The sequence below is a fragment of the Panulirus ornatus genome, chromosome 68, assembly GCF_036320965.1.
Source record: "Panulirus ornatus isolate Po-2019 chromosome 68, ASM3632096v1, whole genome shotgun sequence".
Classification (NCBI taxonomy): Eukaryota; Metazoa; Arthropoda; class Malacostraca; order Decapoda; family Palinuridae; genus Panulirus; species Panulirus ornatus.
In genome coordinates, this window is record NC_092291.1 from 5,522,391 (window position 1) to 5,546,546 (window position 24,156).

The 24,156-nt window shown below is 42.2% G+C and overlaps 1 protein-coding gene across 1 annotated transcript in view; it reads right to left on the reverse strand.

The window, feature by feature from the left end:
* Window positions 1-22,124, reverse strand: part of LOC139747271 (uncharacterized) — an 81,314-nt gene extending 59,190 nt beyond the window's left edge. Inside the window, exons 1-3 of the mRNA XM_071659367.1 lie at window positions 21,960-22,124; window positions 12,365-12,462; window positions 2,462-2,624 (exon numbers count right to left, since the gene is read on the reverse strand). Coding sequence (XP_071515468.1) covers window positions 2,462-2,624; window positions 12,365-12,462; window positions 21,960-22,091 — 393 coding nt within the window. The 5' untranslated portion in view covers window positions 22,092-22,124. The remainder of the gene's footprint in view (window positions 1-2,461; window positions 2,625-12,364; window positions 12,463-21,959) is intronic.
* Window positions 22,125-24,156: the final 2,032 nt, after the last annotated feature.

A 24,156-nucleotide genomic window follows, 5' to 3' on the forward strand; every position in this document is an offset into this window, starting at 1 on the left:
ATTCTTCAAAGCAAACACCAGATCCACACATCCTCTACCACTTCTGAAACCACACTACTCTTCCCCAATCTGATGCTCTGTACATGCCTTTAACCTCTCAATCAATACCCTCCCATATAATTTCCCAGGAATACTCAACAAACGTTTACCTCTGTAATTTGAGCACTTACCTTTGTCCCCTTTGCCTTTGTACAAGGGCGCTATGCAAGCATTCCGCCAATCCTAAGGCACCTCACCATGAGTCATACATACATTAAATAACCTCACCAACCAGTCAACCATACAGTCACCCCCTTTTTTTAATAAATTCCACTGCAATACCATCCAAACCCCCTGCCTTGCCGGCTTTCATCTTTCTCAGAGCTTTTACTACCCCTTCTCTGTTTACCAAATCATTTTCCCTAACCCTCTCACTTTGCACACCACCTCGACCAAAATACCGCAAATCTGCCACTCTATCATCAAACACATTCAACAAACCTTCAAAATACTCAGTCCATCTCCTTCTCACTTCACCACTACTTGTTATCACTTCCTATTAGCCCCCTTCACTAATGTTCCCATTTGTTCTCATGTCTTACGCACTTTATTTACCTCCTTCCAAAACATCTTTTTTTTTTTTTTTTTTTCTTTGTCGCTGTCTCCCGCGTTTGCGAGGTAGCGCAAGAAAACAGACGAAACAAATGGCCCAACCCACCCCTATTCTCCCTAAAATTTAATGATTCTCTCTCACCCCAACTCTCATTTGCCCTCTTTTTCACCTCTTGCACCTTTCTCTTGACCTCTTGCCTCTTTCTTTTATACATCTCCCACTCATTTGCATCATTTCCCTGCAAAAATCGTCCAAATGCCTGTCTCTTCTCTTTCACTAATAATCTTACTTCTTCATCCCACCACTCACTACCCTTTCTAATCTGCACACCTCCCACGCTTCTCATGCCACAAGCATTTTTTGCGCAAGCCATCACTGCTTCCCTAAATACATCCCATTCCTCCCCCACTCCCCTTACCTCCTTTGTTCTCACCTTTTTCCATTCTGTACTCAGTCTCTCCTGGTACTTCCTCACACAAGTCTCATTCCCAAGCTAACTTACTCTCACCATTCTCTTCACCCCAACATTCTCTCTTCTTTTCTGAAAACCTCTACAAATCTTCACCTTCGCCTCCACAAGATAATGATCAGACATCCCTCCAGTTGCACCTCTCAGCACATTAACGTCCAAAAGTCTCTCTTTCGCGCGCCTATCAATTAACACGTAATCCAATAACGGTGTCTGGCCATCTCTCTTACTTACATTCGTATACTTATGTATATCTCTCTTATATATATATATATATATATATATATATATATATATATATATATATATATATTTTTTTTTTTTTTTTTTTTTTCTTGCTTTGTCGCTGTCTCCCGTGTTTGCGAGGTAGCGCAAGGAAACAGACGAAAGAAATGGCCCAACCCACCCCCATACATATGTATATACATACGTCCACACACGCAAATATACATACCTACACAGCTTTCCATGGTTTACCCCAGACGCTTCACATGCCCCGATTCGATCCACTGACAGCACGTCAACCCCGGTATACCACATCGCTCCAATTCACTCTATTCCTTGCCCTCCTTTCACCCTCCTGCATGTTCAGGCCCCGATCACACAAAATCTTTTTCACTCCATCTTTCCACCTCCAATTTGGTCTCCCTCTTCTCCTCGTTCCCTCCACCTCCGACACATATATCCTCTTGGTCAATCTTTCCTCACTCATTCTCTCCATGTGCCCAAACCATTTCAAAACACCCTCTTCTGCTCTCTCAACCACGCTCTTTTTATTTCCACACATCTCTCTTACCCTTACGTTACTTACTCGATCAAACCACCTCACACCACACATTGTCCTCAAACATCTCATTTCCAGCACATCCATCCTCCTGCGCACAACTCTATCCATAGCCCACGCCTCGCAACCATACAACATTGTTGGAACCACTATTCCTTCAAACATACCCATTTTTGCTTTCCGAGATAATGTTCTCGACTTCCACACATTCTTCAAGGCTCCCAGAATTTTCGCCCCCTCCCCCACCCTATGATCCACTTCCGCTTCCATCCGCTGCCAGATCCACTCCAAGATATCTAAAACACTTCACTTCCTCCAGTTTTTCTCCATTCAAACTCACCTCCCAATTGACTTGACCCTCAACCCTACCGTATCTAATAACCTTGCTCTTATTCACATTTACTCTTAACTTTCTTCTTTCACACACTTTACCAAACTCAGTCACCAGCTTCTGCAGTTTCTTACATGAATCAGCCACCAGCGCTGTATCATCAGCGAACAACAACTGACTCACTTCCCAAGCTCTCTCATTATATAATGAGAGAGAGAGAGAGAGAGAGAGAGAGAGAGAGAGAGAGAGAGAGAGAGAGAGAGAGAGAGAGAGAGAGAGACTTACTGTATGAGTTAGATTGTAGTGTCCTCGAAGTGAGTAAACTGCAGTATCCTTGGTATAAGGGACAGGAATATTGGCAGAAGGAACACTGGAAGCTGCTGAGCACTTCACCTTATAGTTCATATTGACCATTCGATGTTCACGTACAGTCACGCTGACAAGTAACCTAAAATAAAACGAGTAAAAGAAATGTCAGACTTGATAACCAATGATTAACAGGTTTCGATACACTGGCAATGATATTATATGAGGTATGGTATCCATGAGATCCATGATTGGGTTTTACAAGGAATGTCAGTATCATAATTGTGCATTATCACGCCCAACTTTTTGAAATGCATCATATATTTCTAGAGAAAAAGAAAATCTGCGAAATCATCTAGAAAGATATTCTTAGTACAACTGGCCATCATCACAGGGATCTAATATTGCAACATTACACATACTTGACATCTTATGCTTTTGTTAGCACCATGGCGGTAAACCAGAATATTAACTTTAAACAAATATAAAAAGAGAAATATATCTTATAAGAAAAAGCATATTCATAGAAACAATACTTGCAACAAAAAATTTCAAGGGTCAGTCAAAACAAATACACTTCTATCTGATGCTCTGGACTCTGCCTATTACTGTACATTGTACAACTCTAAAGTACTGCACATAGTACAATTGCATATATATATATATATATATATATATATATATATATATATATATATATATATATATATATATATATATATATATATATATTTATTTATTTATTTCATTTCTTTTGCTTTGTCGCTGTCTCCCGCGTTTGCGAGGTAGCGCAAGGAAACAGACTAAAGAAATGGCCCAACCCACCCCCATACACATGTATATACATACACGTCCACACACGCAAATATACATACCTATACATCTCAATGTACACATATATATACACACACAGACACATACATATATACCGATGCACACAATTCACACTGTCTGCCTTTATTCATTCCCATCGCCACCTCGCCATACATGGAATACCATCCCCCTACCCCCCCTCATGTGTGCGAGGTAGCGCTAGGAAAAGACAACAAAGGCCCCATTCGTTCACACTCAGTCTCTAGCTGTCATGCAATAATGCACGAAACCACAGCTCCCTTTCCACATCCAGGCCCCACACAACTTTCCATGGTTTACCCCAGACGCTTCACATGCCCTGATATATATATATATATATATATATATATATATATATATATATATATATATATATATATATATATATATATATTTTTCTTTCAAACTATTCGCCATTTCCCGCGTTAGCGAGGTAGCGTTAAGAACAGAGGACTGGGCCATTGAGGGAATATCCTCACCTGGCCCCCTTCTCTGTTCCTTCTTTTGGAAAATTGAAAAAAATTGAGAGGGGAGGATTTCCAGCCCCCCGCTCCCTCCCCTTTTAGTCGCCTTCTACGACACGCAGGGAATACGTGGGAAGTATTCTTAATCCCCTATCCTCAGGGATAATATATATATATATATATATATATATATATATATATATATATATATATATATATATATATATATATATATATATATATAATTATTATTATTATATACAACCTCTGGATCCCCTTCATGGTACTTCTGCAGCTTCAAGACTGTAATGCAATCAGAGGCAGGAAAATGATGAACTCTTTTAGAATGACAAGCTCCTTGACGAGACTAAACCCCCTCTTGTCAACTGATAATGATGTCAACTGATAATATATATATATATATATATATATATATATATATATATATATATATATATATATATATATTTTTTTCTTTTTTTTTTTTTTTTTTTTTGCTTTGTCGCTGTCTCCCGCGTTTGCGAGGTAGCGCAAGGAAACAAACGAAAGAAATGGCCCAACCCACCCCCATACACATGTATATACATACGTCCACACACGCAAATATACATACCTACACAGCTTTCCATGGTTTACCCCAGACGCTTCACATGCCTTGATTCAATCCACTGACAGCACGTCAACCCTGGTATACCACATCGCTCCAATTCACTCTATTCCTTGCCCTCCTTTCACCCTCCTGCATGTTCAGGCCCCGATCACACAAAATCTTTTTCACTCCATCTTTCCACCTCCAATTTGGTCTCCCTCTTCTCCTCGTTCCCTCCACCTCCGACACATATATTCTCTTGGTCAATCTTTCCTCACTCATTCTCTCCATGTGCCCGAACCATTTCAAAACACCCTCTTCTGCTCTCTCAACCACGCTCTTTTTATTTCCACACATCTCTCTTACCCTTACGTTACATACTCGATCAAACCACCTCACACCACACATTGTCCTCAAACATCTCATTTCCAGCACATCCATCCTCCTGCGCACAACTCTATCCATAGCCCACGCCTCGCAACCATACAACATTGTTGGAACCACTATTCCGTCAAACATACCCATTTTTGCTTTCCGAGATAATGTTCTCGACTTCCACACATTCTTCAAGGCTCCCAGAATTTTCGCCCCCTCCCCCACCCTATGATCCACTTCCGCTTCCATGGTTCCATCCGCTGCCAGATCCACTCCCAGATATCTAAAACACTTCACTTCCTCCAGTTTTTCTCCATTCAAACTCACCTCCCAATTGACTTGACCCTCAACCCTACTGTACCTAATAACCTTGCTCTTATTCACATTTACTCTTAACTTTCTTCTTTCACACACTTTACCAAACTCAGTCACCAGCTTCTGCAGTTTCTCACATGAATCAGCCACCAGCGCTGTATCATCAGCGAACAACAACTGACTCACTTCCCAAGCTCTCTCATCCCCAACAGACTTCATACTTGCCCCTCTTTCCAAAACTCTTGCATTCACCTCCCTAACAACCCCATCCATAAACAAATTAAACAACCATGGAGACATCACACACCCCTGCCGCAAACCTACATTCACTGAGAACCAATCACTTTCCTCTCTTCCTACACGTACATATATATATATATATATATATATATATATATATATATATATATATATATATATATATATAGATATAGATATATATGGGGGAGTAGGGGAGGAATGGGATGTATTTAGGGAATCAGTGATGGATTGGGCAAAAGATGCTTGTGGCATGAGAAGAGTGGGAGGTGGGTTGATTAGAAAGGGTAGTGAGTGGTGGGATGAAGAAGTAAGATTATTAGTGAAAGAGAAGAGAGAGGCATTTGGAAAGGGCGCAAATGGAGAGGTGATAACAAGTAGTGGTGATGTGAGAAGGAGATGGAGTGAGTATTTTGAAGGTTTGTTGAATGTGTTTGATGATAGAGTGGCAGATATAGGGTGTTTTGGTCGAGGTGGTGTGCAAAGTGAGAGGGTTAGGGAAAATGATTTGGTAAATAGAGAAGAGGTAGTAAAAGCTTTGCGGAAGATGAAAGCCGGCAAGGCAGCAGGTTAGGATGGTATTGCAGTGGAATTTATTAAAAAAGGGGGGGACTGTATTATTGACTGGTTGGTAAGGTTAATTAATGTATGTATGACTCATCGTGAGGTGCCTGAGGATTGGCGGAATGCGTGCATAGTGCCATTGTACAAAGGCAAAGGGGATAAGAGTGAGTGCTCAAATTACAGAGGTATAAGTTTGTTGAGTATTCCTGGTAAATTATATGGGAGGGTATTGATTGAGAGGGTGAAGGCATGTACAGAGCATCAGATTGGGGAAGAGCAGTGTGGTTTCAGAAGAGGTAGAGGATGTGTGGATCTGGTGTTTGCTTTGAAGAATGTATGTGAGAAATACTTAGAAAAACAAATGGATTTGTATGTAGCATTTATGGATCTGGAGAAGGCACATGATAGAGTTGATATAGATGCTCTGTGGAAGGTATTAAGAATATATGGTGTGGGAGGCAAGTTGTTAGAAGCAGTGAAAAGTTTTTATCGAGGATGTAAGGCATGTGTACGTGTAGGAAGAGAGGAAAGTGATTGGTTCTCAGTGAATGTAGGTTTGCGGCAGGGGTGTGTGATGTCTCCATGGTTGTTTAATTTGTTTATGGATGGGGTTGTTAGGGAGGTGAATGCAAGAGTTTTGGAAAGAGGGGCAAGTATGAAGTCTGTTGTGGATGAGAGAGCTTGGGAAGTGAGTCAGTTGTTGTTCGCTGATGATACAGCGCTGGTGGCTGATTCATGTGAGAAACTGCAGAAGCTGGTGACTGAGTTTCGTAAAGTGTGTGAAAGAAGAAAGTTGAGAGTAAATGTGAATAAGAGCAAGGTAATTAGGTACAGTAGGGTTGAGGGTCAAGTCAATTGGGAGGTGAGTTTGAATGGAGAAAAACTGGAGGAAGTAAAGTGTTTTAGATATCTGGGAGTGGATCTGGCAGCGGATGGAACCATGGAAGTGGAAGTGGATCATAGGGTGGGGGAGGGGGCGAAAATCCTGGGAGCCTTGAAGAATGTGTGGAAGTCGAGAACATTATCTCGGAAAGCATAAATGGGTATGTTTGAAGGAATAGTGGTTCCAACAATGTTGTATGGTTGCGAGGCGTGGGCTATGGATAGAGTTGTGCGCAGGAGGATGGATGTGCTGGAAATGAGATGTTCGAGGACAATGTGTGGTGTGAGGTGGTTTGATCGAGTAAGTAACGTAAGGGTAAGAGAGATGTGTGGAAATAAAAAGAGCGTGGTTGAGAGAGCAGAAGAGGGTGTTTTGAAATGGTTTGGGCACATGGAGAGAATGAGTGAGGAAAGATTGACCAAGAGGATATATGTGTCGGAGGTGGAGGGAACGAGAAGTGGGAGACCAAATTGGAGGTGGAAAGATGGAGTGAAAAAGATATTGTGTGATCGGGGCCTGAACATGCAGGAGGGTGAAAGGAGGGCAAGGAATAGAGTGAATTGGATCGTTGTGGTATACCGGGGTTGACGTGCTGTCAGTGGATCGAATCAGGGCATGTGAAGCGTCTGGGGTAAACCATGGAAAGCTGTGTAGGTATGTATATTTGCGTGTGTGGACGTATGTATATACATGTGTATGGGGGTGGGTTGGGCCATTTCTTTCGTCTGTTTCCTTGCGCTACCTCGCAAACGCGGGAGACAGCGACAAAAAAAAAAAAAAAAAAAAAAAAAAAAAATATATATATATATATATATATATATATATATATATATATATATATATATATATATATATATATATATATATATATATAAGCTGGGGGCAGGTTTTCTCTAATGCACAGAGAATGAATACAACAACATATTTAGAGTTATTAATCTTCTTTCTTATTGTTCTCTAATTCTCTTTGTTGTCCCTAGTTGTGCATATATTTCATTCTAACTTTCGCCTTCACAGAAACATCAGGAATCTACAAAAAGAGGAAAAATACTGCGTCACAAAATACAGATATGATATAGAAAATATAATATGAAAAACACTCGGATAAAACATAACACATAAGAATAAAGGAAAACACTAAAATCAAAACAAACTAACATTATCATGAAGGGTAGTATGAGTTACAATCTAAATACAACATATGAAAATATAAATACAGAAAAATTTACAGTTAAGAAAAAACACGGAACAATAATACACGAGATAGTAATATAGAAATTATATCACTAAATACATTAAGTAGGGCCAACGAGACCGTTATTGTCCAAATGTGGAGCTGAGGTCAGGCTGGGCTCGTCTCATTCTCTCTAACCTTTGTATCCCAGTATCGCGTTCCTGCCATACAGCAATGGCGGACTCAGTAGCTTGTGGCGGGTCAATGACGTGTCTCATCCGTTTACCTCCTAATGGCGGGCCATCAAAGACCAGTATGTCAGTGGTCATGTTTGTCTGGATGTTGATGACAGGTGTTTTCTATCTAATGTGAATGACTCCTAATATCTGTAGTCTTCAATCACTGCAACCAGTAATGATTCTTGTGTTATTTATTATAATCTCCCTCTTAAGTCTCGTTCCATGCTTTTGTTTATGATGTTTGACTCCACTCTCTCGTGTGTTGAGAGCAGTTTTTCTTTTAAACAATCTGTTAAAATGACCAAATAACTTTTTTCTTTCAAGCTGTCTAACATCTCCCTTAATGTGGGTGGGGAAGTTATGTAGATCCGATACCTCCTAGAGTGTTTTAACGCTTCAATTTGAATACGTCAAATCATCTTCAGGAGTGTGTGAAGGGGTAGGTGGAGCAGCTGGGAATGAATATAGGTAGCTGGGATAGACTGAATAATACCATTAGGCGGATGTGCATATAGTACTTCGTTCTTATTGGGTTTTGAATGTTCTTTGATAATTTGTACACTAAGAGAGAAGAGGTGGTGAAAGCCTTGCATAAGATGAAATGCGACAAGGCAGCAGGAGTGACTGGTATTGCAGCTGAATTTGATTAGAATCGAGTGATTGTTGATTGGCTGGAAAGGATTTTCAACATATGTATGGATCATGATGAGGTGCCTGAGGATTGGTGGGATGCATGTATGGTGCTACTATATAAAAGCAAGGAGGACAGAGATGTAGTATTCAAATTAAAGGGTCATAAGTTTGTTTCGAAGGTACCTGTTAAGTTGTATGGGAAAGTGTTGATTAAGGGGTTGAAATCATGTGCAGAGCATCAGGCTGGGGAGGAGCAGTGTGGTTTCAGAAGTGGTAGAGGATGTGTTGACCAGGTGTTTGATTTAAAGAATGTGTGAGAAAGATACTTAGAAAAACAGATGAATTTGTATGTGGCATTTATGGATGTGTAGAAAGCATATGATAGGGTTGATAGAGATGTTTTTGTGGAAGGTCATAGGAACAAATGTGAAAGGAAAGCTGCTAGAAGCAGATAAGTTTTAATCAAGGGTGTAAGGCATGTGTATGAGTAAGAAGAGAGGGGAGTGAATGGTTCCAAGTGAAGATTTGTCTGCGACATCGGTATGTGATGTCGCTATGGTTGTTCAATATGCTTTTGGTTGGGGGATGGAGGTGTTGGGGGGGGGGGGGGTTAGGGAGGCAAGTGTGAAAATCTTAGAAATGGTGGCGAGAATGTAATCTGTGGAGGATGAAAGGGCCTGGGAAGCAAGTCAGTTGTTGTTTGCTGATGATACAGCACTGGTGACAGATTCGATTGAGAAACTGCATAAGTTGGTGACTAAGTTTGGATGTGTGTGTGAGAGGAGAAAGTTGAGAGTAAATATGAATATGTGCATGGTTATTAAGTTTAGCAGGGTTGAGGGATAGGTTAGTTGGGGTGAGAGTTTGAATAGAGAAAAATTGGAGGTGAAGTATTTTAGATATCTGGGAGTAGACATGGCTGCAGATCGAACCGTGGAAGTGAGTCATAGGGTGGGGGAGGGAGCGAAGTTTCTGGGAGCGCTAAAGAATGTGTGAAAAGAGTGATATCTATTTGGGAGGGTATGTTTGAAGGAACAGTCGTCCCAAGAATATTATATGGATGAGAGGCATGGGCTATAGATAAGGCTGTGCGGAGGTGGGTGGATGTATCAAGAATGAAATCTCTGAGGACAGTATGTGATGTGAGGTGGTTTGATGAGTAAGTAATGTAAGGGTAACAAAGATGTGTGGCAGTATATTCATTCAATGAATTGGGGGGAAAGAGAGTCAAAATTGTTTCCCTTGTGTATCAGTTATACAAAGGCTTATTGTTTAATCCTGTCTCATCAAAGTTATTAGCACCATGGACATGAATGGAGAAATGTATGAATTAGATAACATCTTGATAAGATCTCTGCTGAGATGTGGCAGTATTAAGAAAGCAGCAGCTGACCTAACGCCCTTAGCCAGGTAGAGTCATTTGACCGTTTTGGTTAACCTTTACATGTTTTTCATATCAACTGTTCCTTGTTTCCTAAGCTGTGGTGTTGGCTGATTTGACGTATATTTCATTGTTCATGTTAACTTTATTCTTGAAAATGGATTGAAATATCAATCAAAAAGCTTGGAGCTTTTGTTTTTATTTTTCCATATCTACCTATCCATCTATCTGTGGGGCTTGGATGTGGAAAGGGAGCTGTGGTTTCGGGCATTATTACATAACAGCTAGAGACTGAGTGTGAACAAATGGGGCCTTTGTTGTCTTTTCCTAGCGCTACCTCGCACACATGAGGGGGAAGGGGGATGTTATTCCATGTGTGGCGAGGTGGCGATGGGAATGAATAAAGGCAGACAGTCTGAATTATGTACATGTGTATATATGTATATGTCTGTGTGTGTATATATATACGTGTACATTGAGATATATAGGTATGTATAGTTGCGTGTGTTGCGTGTGTGGACGTGTATGTATATACATGTGTATGGGGGTGGGTTGGGCCATTTCTTTCGTCTGTTTCCTTGCGCTACCTTGCAAACGCGGGAGACAGCGACAAAGCAAAAAAAAAAAAAATATATATAATGTGTGTGTGTGTGTGTGTGTGTGTGTGTGTGTGTGTGTGTGTGTTTGTGTGTGTGTGTGTGTGTGTGTGTGTGTGTGGATCACGGTGAGGTGCCTGAGGGCTGGCGGAATGCATGCATGGTGCCGTCGAACAATAACAGAAGGGATAAGGGTGAGTGTTCAAACTACAGAGGCATAAGTTTGTTGAGTAATCCTGGGAAATTGTATAGGAGGGTACTGCTTGAGAGGGTGAAGGCATGTACAGAGAATCAGACTGGGGAAGAGCAGTTTGATTTCAGAGGTGGTAGATGATGTGTGGGAGAAATACTTAGAAAAACAGATGGATTTGTATGTAGCATTTATGGATTTGGGGACGGCATGTGATAGGGTTGATAGATATGCTTTGTGGAAGGTCTTAGAAGTATATGGTGTGGGAGGTAAGCTGCTAGAAGCAGCGAAAAGATTTCATCAAGGGTGCAGGGCATGTGTACGAGTAGGAAAAGAGGAGAATGACTGGTTCTTAGTGAAGGGCTGTCTGCGGCAGGGGTGTGATTTTGAGCGATAGGGGCTTGACGATATAGTAAGGTGAGCGGCGTGCAAGGATAGAGTGAATTGGAACGATATGATACACCAGGGTCGACGTGCTGTCAATGGACTGAGCCAGGGGATATGAAACGTGTGGGGCAAACCATGAAAAGATCTGTGGGGCCTGGATTTGGATAGGGAGCTGTGGTTTCATTGCATTACGCATGAGAGCTAGAGACTGAGTGTGAACAAATGTTGCCTTTTCTTGTCTGTTTTCCTGGAGCTACCTCGGTAAAGCAAGGGGTAACGATGCTGTTTCCTGAGGGATGGAGTAACGCCAGGGATAGATGAAGGCAAGAAAGTATGAATATGTACATGTGCATACATGTATATGTCTATGTGTATGTGTATATGTTGATATGTATATGTGCGTGTATGGACGTTTATTTACATACATGTGTATATTACTGAATGGGCCATCCTTCGCCTGTTTCCTGGCGCTACGTCGCTGGCGTGGGAAACAGCGATCAAGTATAATATATATATATATATATATATATATATATATATATATATATATATATATATATATATATATATATATATATTACATAGAGAAATGAAATATCACGGTAGGATACAATACTGCTAATTATAGTCAGTTTGGCACAACTTGGTTTCTATTTTTTTTTCCTTAGTAGTCAACATGGCCATGGGCAACAGTAGGCCCCAGTCATGGCCATCTGGTATAAAAGGTTAGATAATGAATGTGAAAAGAAACAAGCAAATATAGTTTGTATTAGTCTGTGTTCCTCTGGTATTTGAACACGACTCTTGAACAAGGAAACCTTATAAGAAGAGGAAAAGAAAGACGAAGGAAAATAAATATCATGTGGTAAGTGGTAATGTAAAGAAACCAAAGCATCAGATAAAGATGAAACTTGAGTATTCTTTTAAATCAGCTCATGAAATAGTTTCTTAGAATTTCATAGAATAATTTCTCCCCACAAACCTCATTGATAGAAGTTCTTCTTTCGAGACTGTGGTGGCACCTTGGTAAGACACAACAACGTTTGTAGATTCTGTGGTGTGTTTCGGTCTTGTGCTGATCTGAAAATTACTGCTTTATGAGACATACAGTCTTTAATGTTTTCTTGTTGTTTGTCTGTTGATAAACAAATATGTACATAGCATCAGATTAGGAAGGAACAGTATGGTTTAAGTAGTGATAGAGGATATATGAATCATGTGTTTGCTTTAAAGAATATGTGTGAGAAAAACTTAAGAGAAACGAATCTGTATGTGGCATTTATGGATCTGGAGAAAGGGTGTGATATGGATGATAGAGATGCCTTGTGGAAGGCCTAAAGAATATTCGGTGTGGGAGGAAAGCTGCTCGAAGTAGTGAGAAGTTTCTATCAACAGTATAGGACATGTTCAAGAGTAGGAAGAAAGGAAAGTAAATGATTCCAAATGAAGGTTGGTCTGCAATAGGGATGTGTTTTGTTACCACGGCGGTTTAATTTGTTTATGGATGGGGTGATGAGGGCGGTAAATGCCAGAATCTCATAAAATGAGGCTAATATGCAGAGTTTAGAAGATAAGGGGGGCTTGGGAAGCAAGTCCGTTGTTGCCGATGATACAGCGCTGGTGGCAGATTCAAGTATGAAACTGCAGAAGTTGGTGGATGAGTTTGGAAGAGTGTGTGAGAGTACATATTGAGGGTACATGTGAATAAAAGCAAGGCTTTTTGGTTTAGCAGGGATGAGGGGCAGGTTGGTTAAGGTGTGAGTTTAAATAGTGAAAAATCGGAAGTAATTTGTTTTAGATACCCGAAAGTGAATGGAAACGGAAGTGTCATATGTTGGGTGAGAGGACGAGGGTTGTGGTGGGTGCACTGAAGAATGTACGAAAAGAAAGGTCGTTGTCTGGGCGGGCACAATCTTGAACGTACAGAGTCCCAGCCAAGTTCTATGGATGCGAGTCATGGGCTATATATGATGCGTGACGACGGTAGATCAGTTGGAAATGAAACTTTTGAGACCAGGATGTGGCATGAGAAAGGTGGGCAGATTAGAAAGGGAAGTGAGTGGTGGGATGAAGAACTAAAGTTGTTAGTGAAAGAGAAAAGAGTGGCGTTTGGACGATACTTATGAGGAAGGAGTGCAAATGACTGGGAGATTTATAAAAGGAAGCGGCAAGAAGTCAAGAGAAAAGTGTAAGGGATGAAAAAGAGAGCAAATGAGAGTTTGGGTGAGAGAGTATCATTAAACTTTAGGGAGAATAAAAATATGTTTTGGTAGGAGGTCAATAACGTGCGAAAAACAAGAGAACAAATGGGAACATCGGTGAAGGGGGCAAGGATGGAAGGGATAACAGGTAGTGATGAAGTGAGAAGGAGATGGAGTGAGTATTTTGAAGGTTTGTTGAATGTGTTTCATGATAAAGTGGCAGATGTAGGGTGTTCTGGTAGAGGTAGTGTGCGAAGTGAGAGGGTCAGGGAGAACGGTTTGGTCAAGAGAGAAGAGGTGGTGAAAGCCTTGCGGAAAGGGGTGACTATGTTGTTCATTGGTTGGTAAGGATATTCAGTGTATGTATGGATTATGGTGATGTGCATGAGGATTGGCGGAATTCATGTATAGTGCCATTGTACAAAGGAAAAGGGGATAAAGATGAGTGTTCAAACTACAGAGGCATGAGTTTGTTGAGTATTCCTGGAAAATTGTATGGGATGGTATTGACTGAGAGGGTGAAGGCATGTACAGAGCATCGGATTGGGAAGGAGCAGTGTGGTTTCAGAAGTGGTAGAGGATGCGTGGATCAGGTGTTTGCTTTGAAGACTGTGTGTGAGTAACAACATTTAGAAAAACAGGTGGATTTGTATGAGGCATTTATGGGTTTGGAGAAGGCATGTGATAGAGTTGATAGAGATGTTGTGTGGAAGGTCTTAAGAGTATATGGTGTGGGAGTTAAGCTGCTAGAAGCAGTGAAAAGTTTTTACCAAGTATGCAAGGCATATGTACGAGTAGGAGGAGAGGAGAGTGACTGATTTCCAATGAAGGTCTGTCTCCGGCAGGGGTGTGTGATGTCTCCGTGGTCGTTTAATTTGTTAATGGATGGGGTGATTAGGGAGGTAAGTGCAAGAGTTTTGGAGAGCGGGACGAGTATGCAGTCTGTTGGGGATGAGAGGGTCTGGGAAGTGAGTCAGTTGTTGCTCGCTGATAATACAGCACTAGCGGCTGATTCAAGTGGGAAACTGCAGAAGTTAGCGACTGAGTTTGGAAAAGTGTGTGAATGGAGAAAGTTGAGAGTAAATGTCAATAAGAGCAACGTTATTAGGTTTAGCAGGGTTGAGGAACAAGTTAACTGGGATGTAAGTTTAAATGGAGAAAGGTTGGAGGAAGCGAAGTGTTTTTGATATCTGGGAGTGTACCTAACAACGAATGGAACCATGGAAGCAGAAGTGAGTCACAGGGTGGGGGAGGGGGCGAAGGTTTTGGGAGCGATGAAGAATGTGTGGCAGGAGAGAACATTATTTCAGAGAGCAAAAATGGGTATGTTTGAAGGAATAGTAGTTCCAACAGTATCATATGGCTGCGAGGCATGGGCTATAGATAGGGTTGTATGGAGGAGGGTGGATGTGTTGGAAATGAAATGTTTGAGGAAAATATGTGGTGTGAGGTGGTTTGATCGAGTAATCAATGAAAGAGTAAGAGAGATGTGTGGTAATAAAAGGGGTGTGGTGGACAGAGCAGAAGTGGGAGTGTTGAAATGGTTTGGACATATGGAAAGAGTGGATGAAGAAAGGTTGACAAAGGGGATATATGTTTGAGAAGTGGAGGGAACAAGGAGAACCGGGAGACCAGATTGGAGGTAGAAGGATGGTGTGAAAAAAGGATCTGAACAATCTGAGCTTGAATATGTAGGGAGGTGAAAGCATGAAAGGGATAGAATAAATTGAAGGGATATGGTAACTTCAGCGTCGAAGTGCTGTCACTGAGCTGAACCAAGGAACGTGAAGCTTCCTGGGTAAACCATGGAAACGACAGTTAGGCCAGGTTGTGTATGGGTAGCTGTGATCTCGGGGAGCAGACTTTCTTTGTCTGTTTCTAGCGATACTTCTCGTACACGGGAAACGGTGATGAAGTATAAAAAAAACAAAAAAACAGGAGAGGGTGTTTTGAAATGGTTTGAACTTATGGAGGGAATGAGTTAGGAAAGGTTGACGAAAAGGATATATGTGTCAGAGGTGGAGGGAACAAAGATAAGTGGGAGACCTAGTTGGAGGTAGAAGGTTGTGGTATAACGGGGTCTACGTGCTGTCAATGGAGTGAACCAGGGCATGTGAAACGTCTGAGGTAAACCATGAAATGGTCTGTGGGGCCTGGATGTGGATAGGGAGCTGTGGTTTCGGTGCATTACACAGGACAGCTAGAAACTGAGTTTGAGCAAATGTGGCCTTTTTGTTTGTTTTCCTGGCGCTACTTTGTGGAAGCGGGGAGTAGCGATGCATATGTATGTATATGTGTATATGTGATATGTATATGTATGTATTGCACGTGTATAAGCATGTATGTATATATGTCTGTATATGAGCGGATGGGTCTTTCATCTGTTTCCGGGTGCTAACTCGCTGACGCGGGATATGGTTATCAAGAGTAAAATATATATATATATATATATATATATATATATTATCCCTGGGGATAGGGGAGAAAGAATACTTCCCACGTATTCCCTGCGTGTCGTAGAAGGCGACTAAAAGGGGATGGAGCGGGTGGCTGGAAATCCTCCCCTCTCGTTTTTTTTTTTTTTTTTTAATTTTCCAAAAGAAGGAACAGAGGGGGCCAGGTGAGGATATTCCAAAAAAGGCCCAGTCCTCTGTTCTTAACGCTACCTCGCTAATGCGGGAAATGGCGAATAGTTTAAAAGAAAGAAAAAGAAATATATATATATATATATATATATATATATATATATATATATATATATATATATATATATATATATATATATATGTGTGTGTGTGTGTGTGTGTGTGTGTGTGTGTGTGTGTGTGTGTGTGTGTGCTTAGTGAGAGGGTCAGGGAGAATGATTTGGTAAACAGATAAGAGGTAGTGAACTCTTTGCGGAAGATGAAATCCTGCAAGGCGGCGGGTTTGGATGGTATTGCAGTGGAATTTATTGAAAAAGGGAGTGACTGTATTGTTGACTGGTTGGTAAGGATATTCAGTGTATGTATGGCTCATGGTGAAGTGCCTGAGGATTGGCGAAATACATGCATAGTGCCACTGTGCAAAGGCAAAGGGGATAAAGGTGAGTGTTCAAATTACAGAGGTATAAGTTTGTTGAGTATTCCTGGGAAAGTATATGGGAGGGTATTGACTGAAAGGGTGAAGGTATGTACAGAACATCAGATTGGGGAAGAGCAGTGTGGTTTCAGAAGCGGTAGAGGATGTGTGGTTCAGATGTTTGCTTTGAAAAATGTATGAGAAATACTTTGAAAAACAAATGGATTTATATGTAGCATTTATGGATCTAGGGAAGGCATATAATAGAGTTGATAGAGATGCTCTGTGGAAGGTATTAAGAGTATATGGTGTGCGAGGAAAGTTGTTAGAAGCAGTGAAAAGTTTTTATTGAGGATGTAAGGCATGTGTACGAGTAAAAAAAGAGGAAAGTGATTGGTCCTCAGTGAACGTCGGTTTGCGGCAGAGGTGCGTGATGTCTCCATGGTTGTTTAATTTGTTTATGGATGGGGTTGTTAGGGAGGTGAATGTAACAGTTTTGGAGAGAGGGACAAGTATGCAGTCTGTTGTGAATGAGAGGGCTTGGGAAGTGAATCACTTGTTGTTTGCTGATGATACAGCGCTGGTGGCTGATTCATGTGAGAAACTGCAGAAGCTGGTGATTGAGTTTGGTAAAGTGTGAGAAAGAAGAAAGCTGAGAGTAAATGTGAATAAGAGCATGGTTATTAGGTATAGTAGGGTCGAGGGACAAGTCAAGTGAGAAAAACTGGAGGAAGTGAAGTTTTTTAGATATCTGGGAGTGGATTTGGCAGCGGATGGAACCATGGAAGCGGAAGTGAGTCACAAGGTGGGGAAGGGGCGAAAATTCTGGGAGCGTTGAAAAATGTGTGGAAGGCAAGAGCATGATCTCGGAAAACAGATATGGGTATGTTTGAAGGAATAGTGGTTCAACAGTTCAAACAATGTTATATGGTTGCGAGGCGCGGGCTATAGATAGGGTTGTGCGGAGGAGGGTGGATGTGTTGGAAATGAGATGTTTGAGGACAATATGCGATGTGAGGTAGTATGATCGAGTAAGTAATGAAAGGGTAAGAGAGATGTGTGGCAATAAAAAGAATGTGGTTGAGAGAGCAGTAGAGGGGTGTATTGGTTTGGTCACATGGAGAGAATGAGTAAGGAAAGACTGACAAAGAGGATATATGTGTCAGAGGTGGAGGGAACGAGGAGAAGTGGGAGACCAAATTGGAGGTGGAAGGATGGAGTGAAAAAGATTTCGAGTGATCGGGGCCTGAACATGCAGGAGGGTGAAAGGCGTGCAAGGAATAGAGTGAATTGGAACGATGTGGTATACCGGCGTCGACGTGCTGTCAATGGACTGAACCAGGGCATGTGAAGTGTCAAGGGTAAACCATGGAAAATTTTGTGGGGCCTGGATGTGGAAAGGCAGCTGTGGTTTCGGTGCATTATACATAACAGCTAGAGACTGAGTGGGAACGAATGTGGCCTTTGTTGTCTTTTCCTAGCGCTACCTCGCGCGCATGTGGGGGAGGGGGTTGTCATTTCATGTGTGGCGGGGTGGCGACGGGAATGAATAAAGGCAGCAAGTATGAATTATGTACATGGGTATACATGTATATGTCTGTGTATGTATATATATGTATACGTTGAAATGTATAGGTATGTATATGTGCGTGTGTGGAAGTGTAGGTATATACATGCGTATATGGGTGGATATATATATATATATATATATATATATATATATATATATATATATATATATATATATATATATATATATATATATATTCTTTCTTTCTTTCAAACTATACGCCATTTCCCGCATTAGCAAGGTAGCGTTAAGAACGGAGGACTGGGCCTCCGAGGGAATATCCTCACCTGGCCCCCTTCTTTGTTCCTTCTTTTGGAAAATTAGAAAAAAATGAGAGGGGAGGATTTCCAGCCCTCCGCTCGCTCCCCGTTTAGTTGCCTTCTACGACACGCAGGGAAAACGTGGTTAGTATTCTTTCTCCCCTGTTCCCTCGCTGGAGAAGGGGGGGGGGATCTGTTTCACGTGTGGCGGGGTGGCGACGGGAATGGATGAAGGCATCAAGTTTGAATATGTACATGTTATATATGTATGTGTCTGTGTATGTATATGTATGCATACGTTGAAATGTATATGTATGTATATGTGAGTGTGTGGGCGTTTATGTATATACATATGTATGTGGGTGGGGTGGGCCATTCCTCTTCTGTTTCCTTGAAGCTACCTCGCTAACGCGGGGGACGGCAATTAAGTATAATGAAAAATGATATATATATATATATATATATATATATATATATATATATATATATATATATATATATATATATATATATATACATATATATATATATATATATATATATATATATATATATATATATATATATATATATATTTTTTTTTTTTTTCTTTTTTTGCTTTGTCGCTGTCTCCCGCGTTTGCGAGGTAGCGCAAGGAAACAGACGAAAGAAATGGCCCAACCCACCCCCATACACATGTATATACATACGTCCACACACGCAAATATACATACCTACACAACTTTCCATGGTTTACCCCAGACGCTTCACATGCCTTGATTCAATCCACTGACAGCACGTCAACCCCGGTATACCACATCGCTCCAATTCACTCTATTCCTTGCCCTCCTTTCACCCTCCTGCATGTTCAGGCCCCGATCACACAAAATCTTTTTCACTCCATCTTTCCACCTCCAATTTGGTCTCCCTCTTCTCCTCGTTCCCTCCACCTCCGACACATATATTCTCTTGGTCGATCTTTCCTCACTCATTCTCTCCATGTGCCCGAACCATTTCAAAACACCCTCTTCTGCTCTCTCACCCACGCTCTTTTTATTTCCACACATCTCTCTTACCCTTACGTTACTTACTCGATCAAACCACCTCACACCACACATTGTCCTCAAACATCTCATTTCCAGCACATTCATCCTCCTGCGCACAACTCTATCCATAGCCCACGCCTCGCAACCATACAACATTGTTGGAACCACTATTCCTTCAAACATACCCATTTTTGCTTTCCGAGATAATGTTCTCGACTTCCACACATTCTTCAAGGCTCCCAGAATTTTCGCCCCCTCCCCCACCCTATGATCCACTTCCGCTTCCATGGTTCCATCCGCTGCCAGATCCACTCCTAGATATCTAAAACACTTCACTTCCCCCAGTTTTTCTCCATTCAAACTCACCTCCCAATTGACTTGACCCTCAACCCTACTATACCTAATAACCTTGCTCTTATTCACATTTACTCTTAACTTTCTTCTTTCACACACTTTACCAAACTCAGTCACCAGCTTCTGCAGTTTCTCACATGAATCAGCCACCAGCGCTGTATCATCAGCGAACAACAACTGACTCACTTCCCAAGCTCTCTCATCCCCAACAGACTTCATACTCGCCCCTCTTTCCAAAACTCTTGCATTCACCTCACTAACAACCCCATCCATAAACAAATTAAACAACCATGGAGACATCACACACCCCTGCCGCAAACCTACATTCACTGAGAACCAATCACTTTCCTCTCTTCCTACACGTACACATGCCTTACATCCTCGATAAAAAACTTTTCACTGCTTCTAACAACTTGCCTCCCACACCATATATTCTTAATACCTTCCACAGAGCATCTCTATCAACTCTATCATATGCCTTCTCCAGATCCATAAATGCTACATACAAATCCATTTGCTTTTCTAAGTATTTCTCACATACATTCTTCAAAGCAAACACCTGATCCACACATCCTCTACCACTTCTGAAACCTCACTGCTCTTCCCCAATCTGACGCTCTGTACATGCTTTCACCCTCTCAATCAATATCCTCCCATATAATTTACCAGGAATACTCAACAAACTTATACCTCTGTAATTTGAGCACTCACTCTTATCCCCTTTGCCTTTGTACAATGGCACTATGCACGCATTCCGCCAATCCTCAGGCACCTCACCATGAGTCATACATACATTAAATAACCTTACCAACCAGTCAACAATACAGTCACCCCCTTTTTTAATAAATTCCACTGCAATACCATCCAAACCTGCTGCCTTGCCGGCTTTCATCTTCCGCAAAGCTTTTACTACCTCTTCTCTGTTTACCAAATCATTTTCCAAATCATTAAATCATTAAATTTTAGGGAGAATAAAAAGATGTTCTGGAAGGAGGTAAATAAAGTGCGTAAGACAAGGGAGCAAATGGGAACTTCAGTGAAGGGCGCAAATGGGGAGGTGATAACAAGTAGAGGTGATGTGAGAAGGAGATGGAGTGAATATTTTGAAGGTTTGTTGAATGTGTTTGATGATAGAGTGGCAGATATAGGGTGTTTTGGTCGAGGTGGTGTGCAAAGTGAGAGGGTTAGGGAAAAAAAAAAAAATATATATATATATATATATATATATATATATATATATATATATATATATATATATATATATATATATTATTATTATTATTATTTTTATTATTTTGCTTTGTCGCTGTCTCCCGCGTTTGCGAGGTAGCGCAAGGAAACAGACGAAAGAAATGGCCCAACCCACCCCCATACACATGTATATACATACACGTCCACACACGCAAATATACATACCTATACATCTCAATGTACACATATATATACACACACAGACACACACATATATACCCATGCACACAATTCACACTGTCTGCCTTTATTCATTCCCATCGCCACCTCGCCACACATGGAATACCATCCCCCTCCCTCCTCATGTGTGCGAGGTAGCGCTAGGAAAGACAACAAAGGCTCCATTCGTTCACACTCAGTCTATAGCTGTCATGCGATAATGCCCGAAACCACAGCTCCCTTTCCACATCCAGGCCCCACACAACTTTCCATGGTTTACCCCAGACGCTTCACATGCCCTGATTCAATCTACTGACAGCACGTCAACCCCGGTATACCACATCGATCCAATTCACTCTATTCCTTGCCCGCCTTTTACCCTCCTGCATGTTTAGGCCCCGATGTGTGTGTGTGTGTGTTTACAGTTATTTCATTAGATTTCATGTATGGTACAGTATTACAACCTGAATAGATATTCTTTGATAATCGGTTTCAGTGAATCTGCACAAGACACACAGCAAATGGATGTGAGCGAATGCTACCTTTCTTCTGTCCCTGACACAACCTCACTGATGGTAGAGATGGTGATCAAGAATAAATCACTCTTTACATTAAATTGAATCATGTGGAGAAAATTCTTGTGGCTCTTTGTGTGCATTTTTCTTAATTTCACTCTCATGAACGAAATGTCACTAACCTCAGGAGGCTCTCCCTGGCAATCATCAGGAAGTAGACAGCCAACTGCAAGCATTTCTCCGTCATACACTTCCACTGCAGTAGTATCATCCAGCACATAGGTGAAAGGTTCATCCAAAATTCCCACAGACATAGTATGGATCAACCTATACTGAAGATGAGACGCCGATGGTTCTTCGCCTGGAGGGATCAAATATTATCTTGGGGGTGACAGTATGTTTTAGTTAATAGTCTCGTATTACTAATAAAAAAAAAAATCACAGTCAAACTTCTGTTTTTCCAAATGCTTGGAGAAATCGGTCGTTTCGGATTACAAAAATACCGTTTATTCGAGTTTTATCTCTCTCTCTCTCTCTTGCTTTCTCCATACCAGATCGCCGTGTACCCCTTTAGCGAGGTAGCGCCAGGAACAGACGAAGAAAGGCCACATCTGTTCACATCCATTCTCTAACTGTCTTGTGTGCTGCACCGAAAACACAGCTCCCTATTCACAACCAGGCTCCACAGACCTTTTCATAGTTTACCCAGGACGTTTCACTCACCCTGGTTCAGTCCACCGACAGCACGTCGATCCCAATATAATCTTCATAGATTCCCAGTTAGTGATTGGGACGTGCGGGAAGATCTAACTACTTACTAAACTGTGCTTTTCTTTTTGTGAATTCTAGAAAAAGGGGTGGTTGTCGGTAAGCGACCAATCTACATGTAGATAGTGAAAGAAGTGTTTAATTGAAGGAAGACTGTATGGACACAATAAGAGGAAGATTTAAGATCAGACTGCTGATAGCATAGGTAGGAGTAAGTTAAGAGGTGGCAGTCAGATGATGGTTCGAATATACCTTACCGACATAAAGACACAGCGACTTCCCAGCACCACTCAACCTTTCAGTGCGGCCTGTCAGACGGGAGCAATGGGCAACCCCGCCAAGGCGTCCACCGCCCGCCCGACAACCCGACCTCAGGAACTGGTACCTGCTCGGGAGCCACGGGAGAACAGACTTATCCCGCACACCCCAAACCAACAAGGGGAGATGACCTTCAACCTGCCCGGTGGCCGACACCAGATGGACAAGGCAGACCCGATTGCTAACCTGTGCTCTTGGACCACATCCTGTAAAGGGAGTGGGTCCAGGTTAGGGCTTTGACACTGCACACCTCAAGGTCCTGGTATGTCAGCCCTAGCCCAGTGAGAGCACTCGCGCTTTCTTGGCACCATGCGCCACGCCAGTTTAATGTGGCAGATGTTACATGCACGGTGCCCTTTCCGGTGAGTTCCCGTACGCCTTGTAAGACTTCAAGGGTGCCGTAGTAGCTGCACTTATGCTGGTGTGCAGCTGAAAGCGCGAAATGGACTCCAGAGACCTGGGTATCTATCACATAGGCTTCTGTACCTTTTGAAGCCACGATGTCCGGCTTCCGAAAGGACCCCACAACTGGAATGCACGGCTCGCAGAACACCTCGTAACCCCTCTGCCTCAATCGTCCGGCCAAATATGCACTGATATTATCGTGCCCTTTTACCCTCCCGCCATGGGTACGGGAGCACATCTGTGCGATGTGCCCGAGTGCACCGGTGTCGCAGAGGCCGTTGATCTCGGGCCGGCCTCTGGACGCCCTGGCAGGGGTGGGTGATGCGCCTATCCTCACTTGGACGGCCTTCACGTAATCAGAAGCGGACAGGAACCGGTTCCCGCTATTTACCCATCTGCTAACCTGAGGCACGGAAGCAGATGGAGCGAGACCCGCTCCGTCAACGGTGCTGACCAGATTGGCCCTCCATATGTGTAGGCGTTCGGGTTTATTACCCGCCTGCAGACCAGCATTGCATTCGGGTCCGGTCCAGCGCTGCAGCTTGCTCAACACCGCAGGCTCCCGGACAGCCGCATGAATCACGAAGTCGGTCGAGGTGAGTAATCTCTTGAACCGCGCTTGTTTATTCAACCGGACGGTATACCCAGCCCACTATCTCCAGCTGCCGAGTGGAAGTACGCACAGGGCACGTCATGGGCTAGGCGCAGCCAGCGGCGAACCGCCACTCGCACTTGCCTGTCCATGCGTGCTAACTGTGTCTTATGAACTTCCTCCAACACCAGTCGATGCATGAGCTTGGGCACCAGATGTCCCACAAGCAACGCAATCCGCTGTTAGGTTTTAGAGGGGCTCTGGTGATGTTAAGGAGCCCCTCTTCTAGCAGGGCA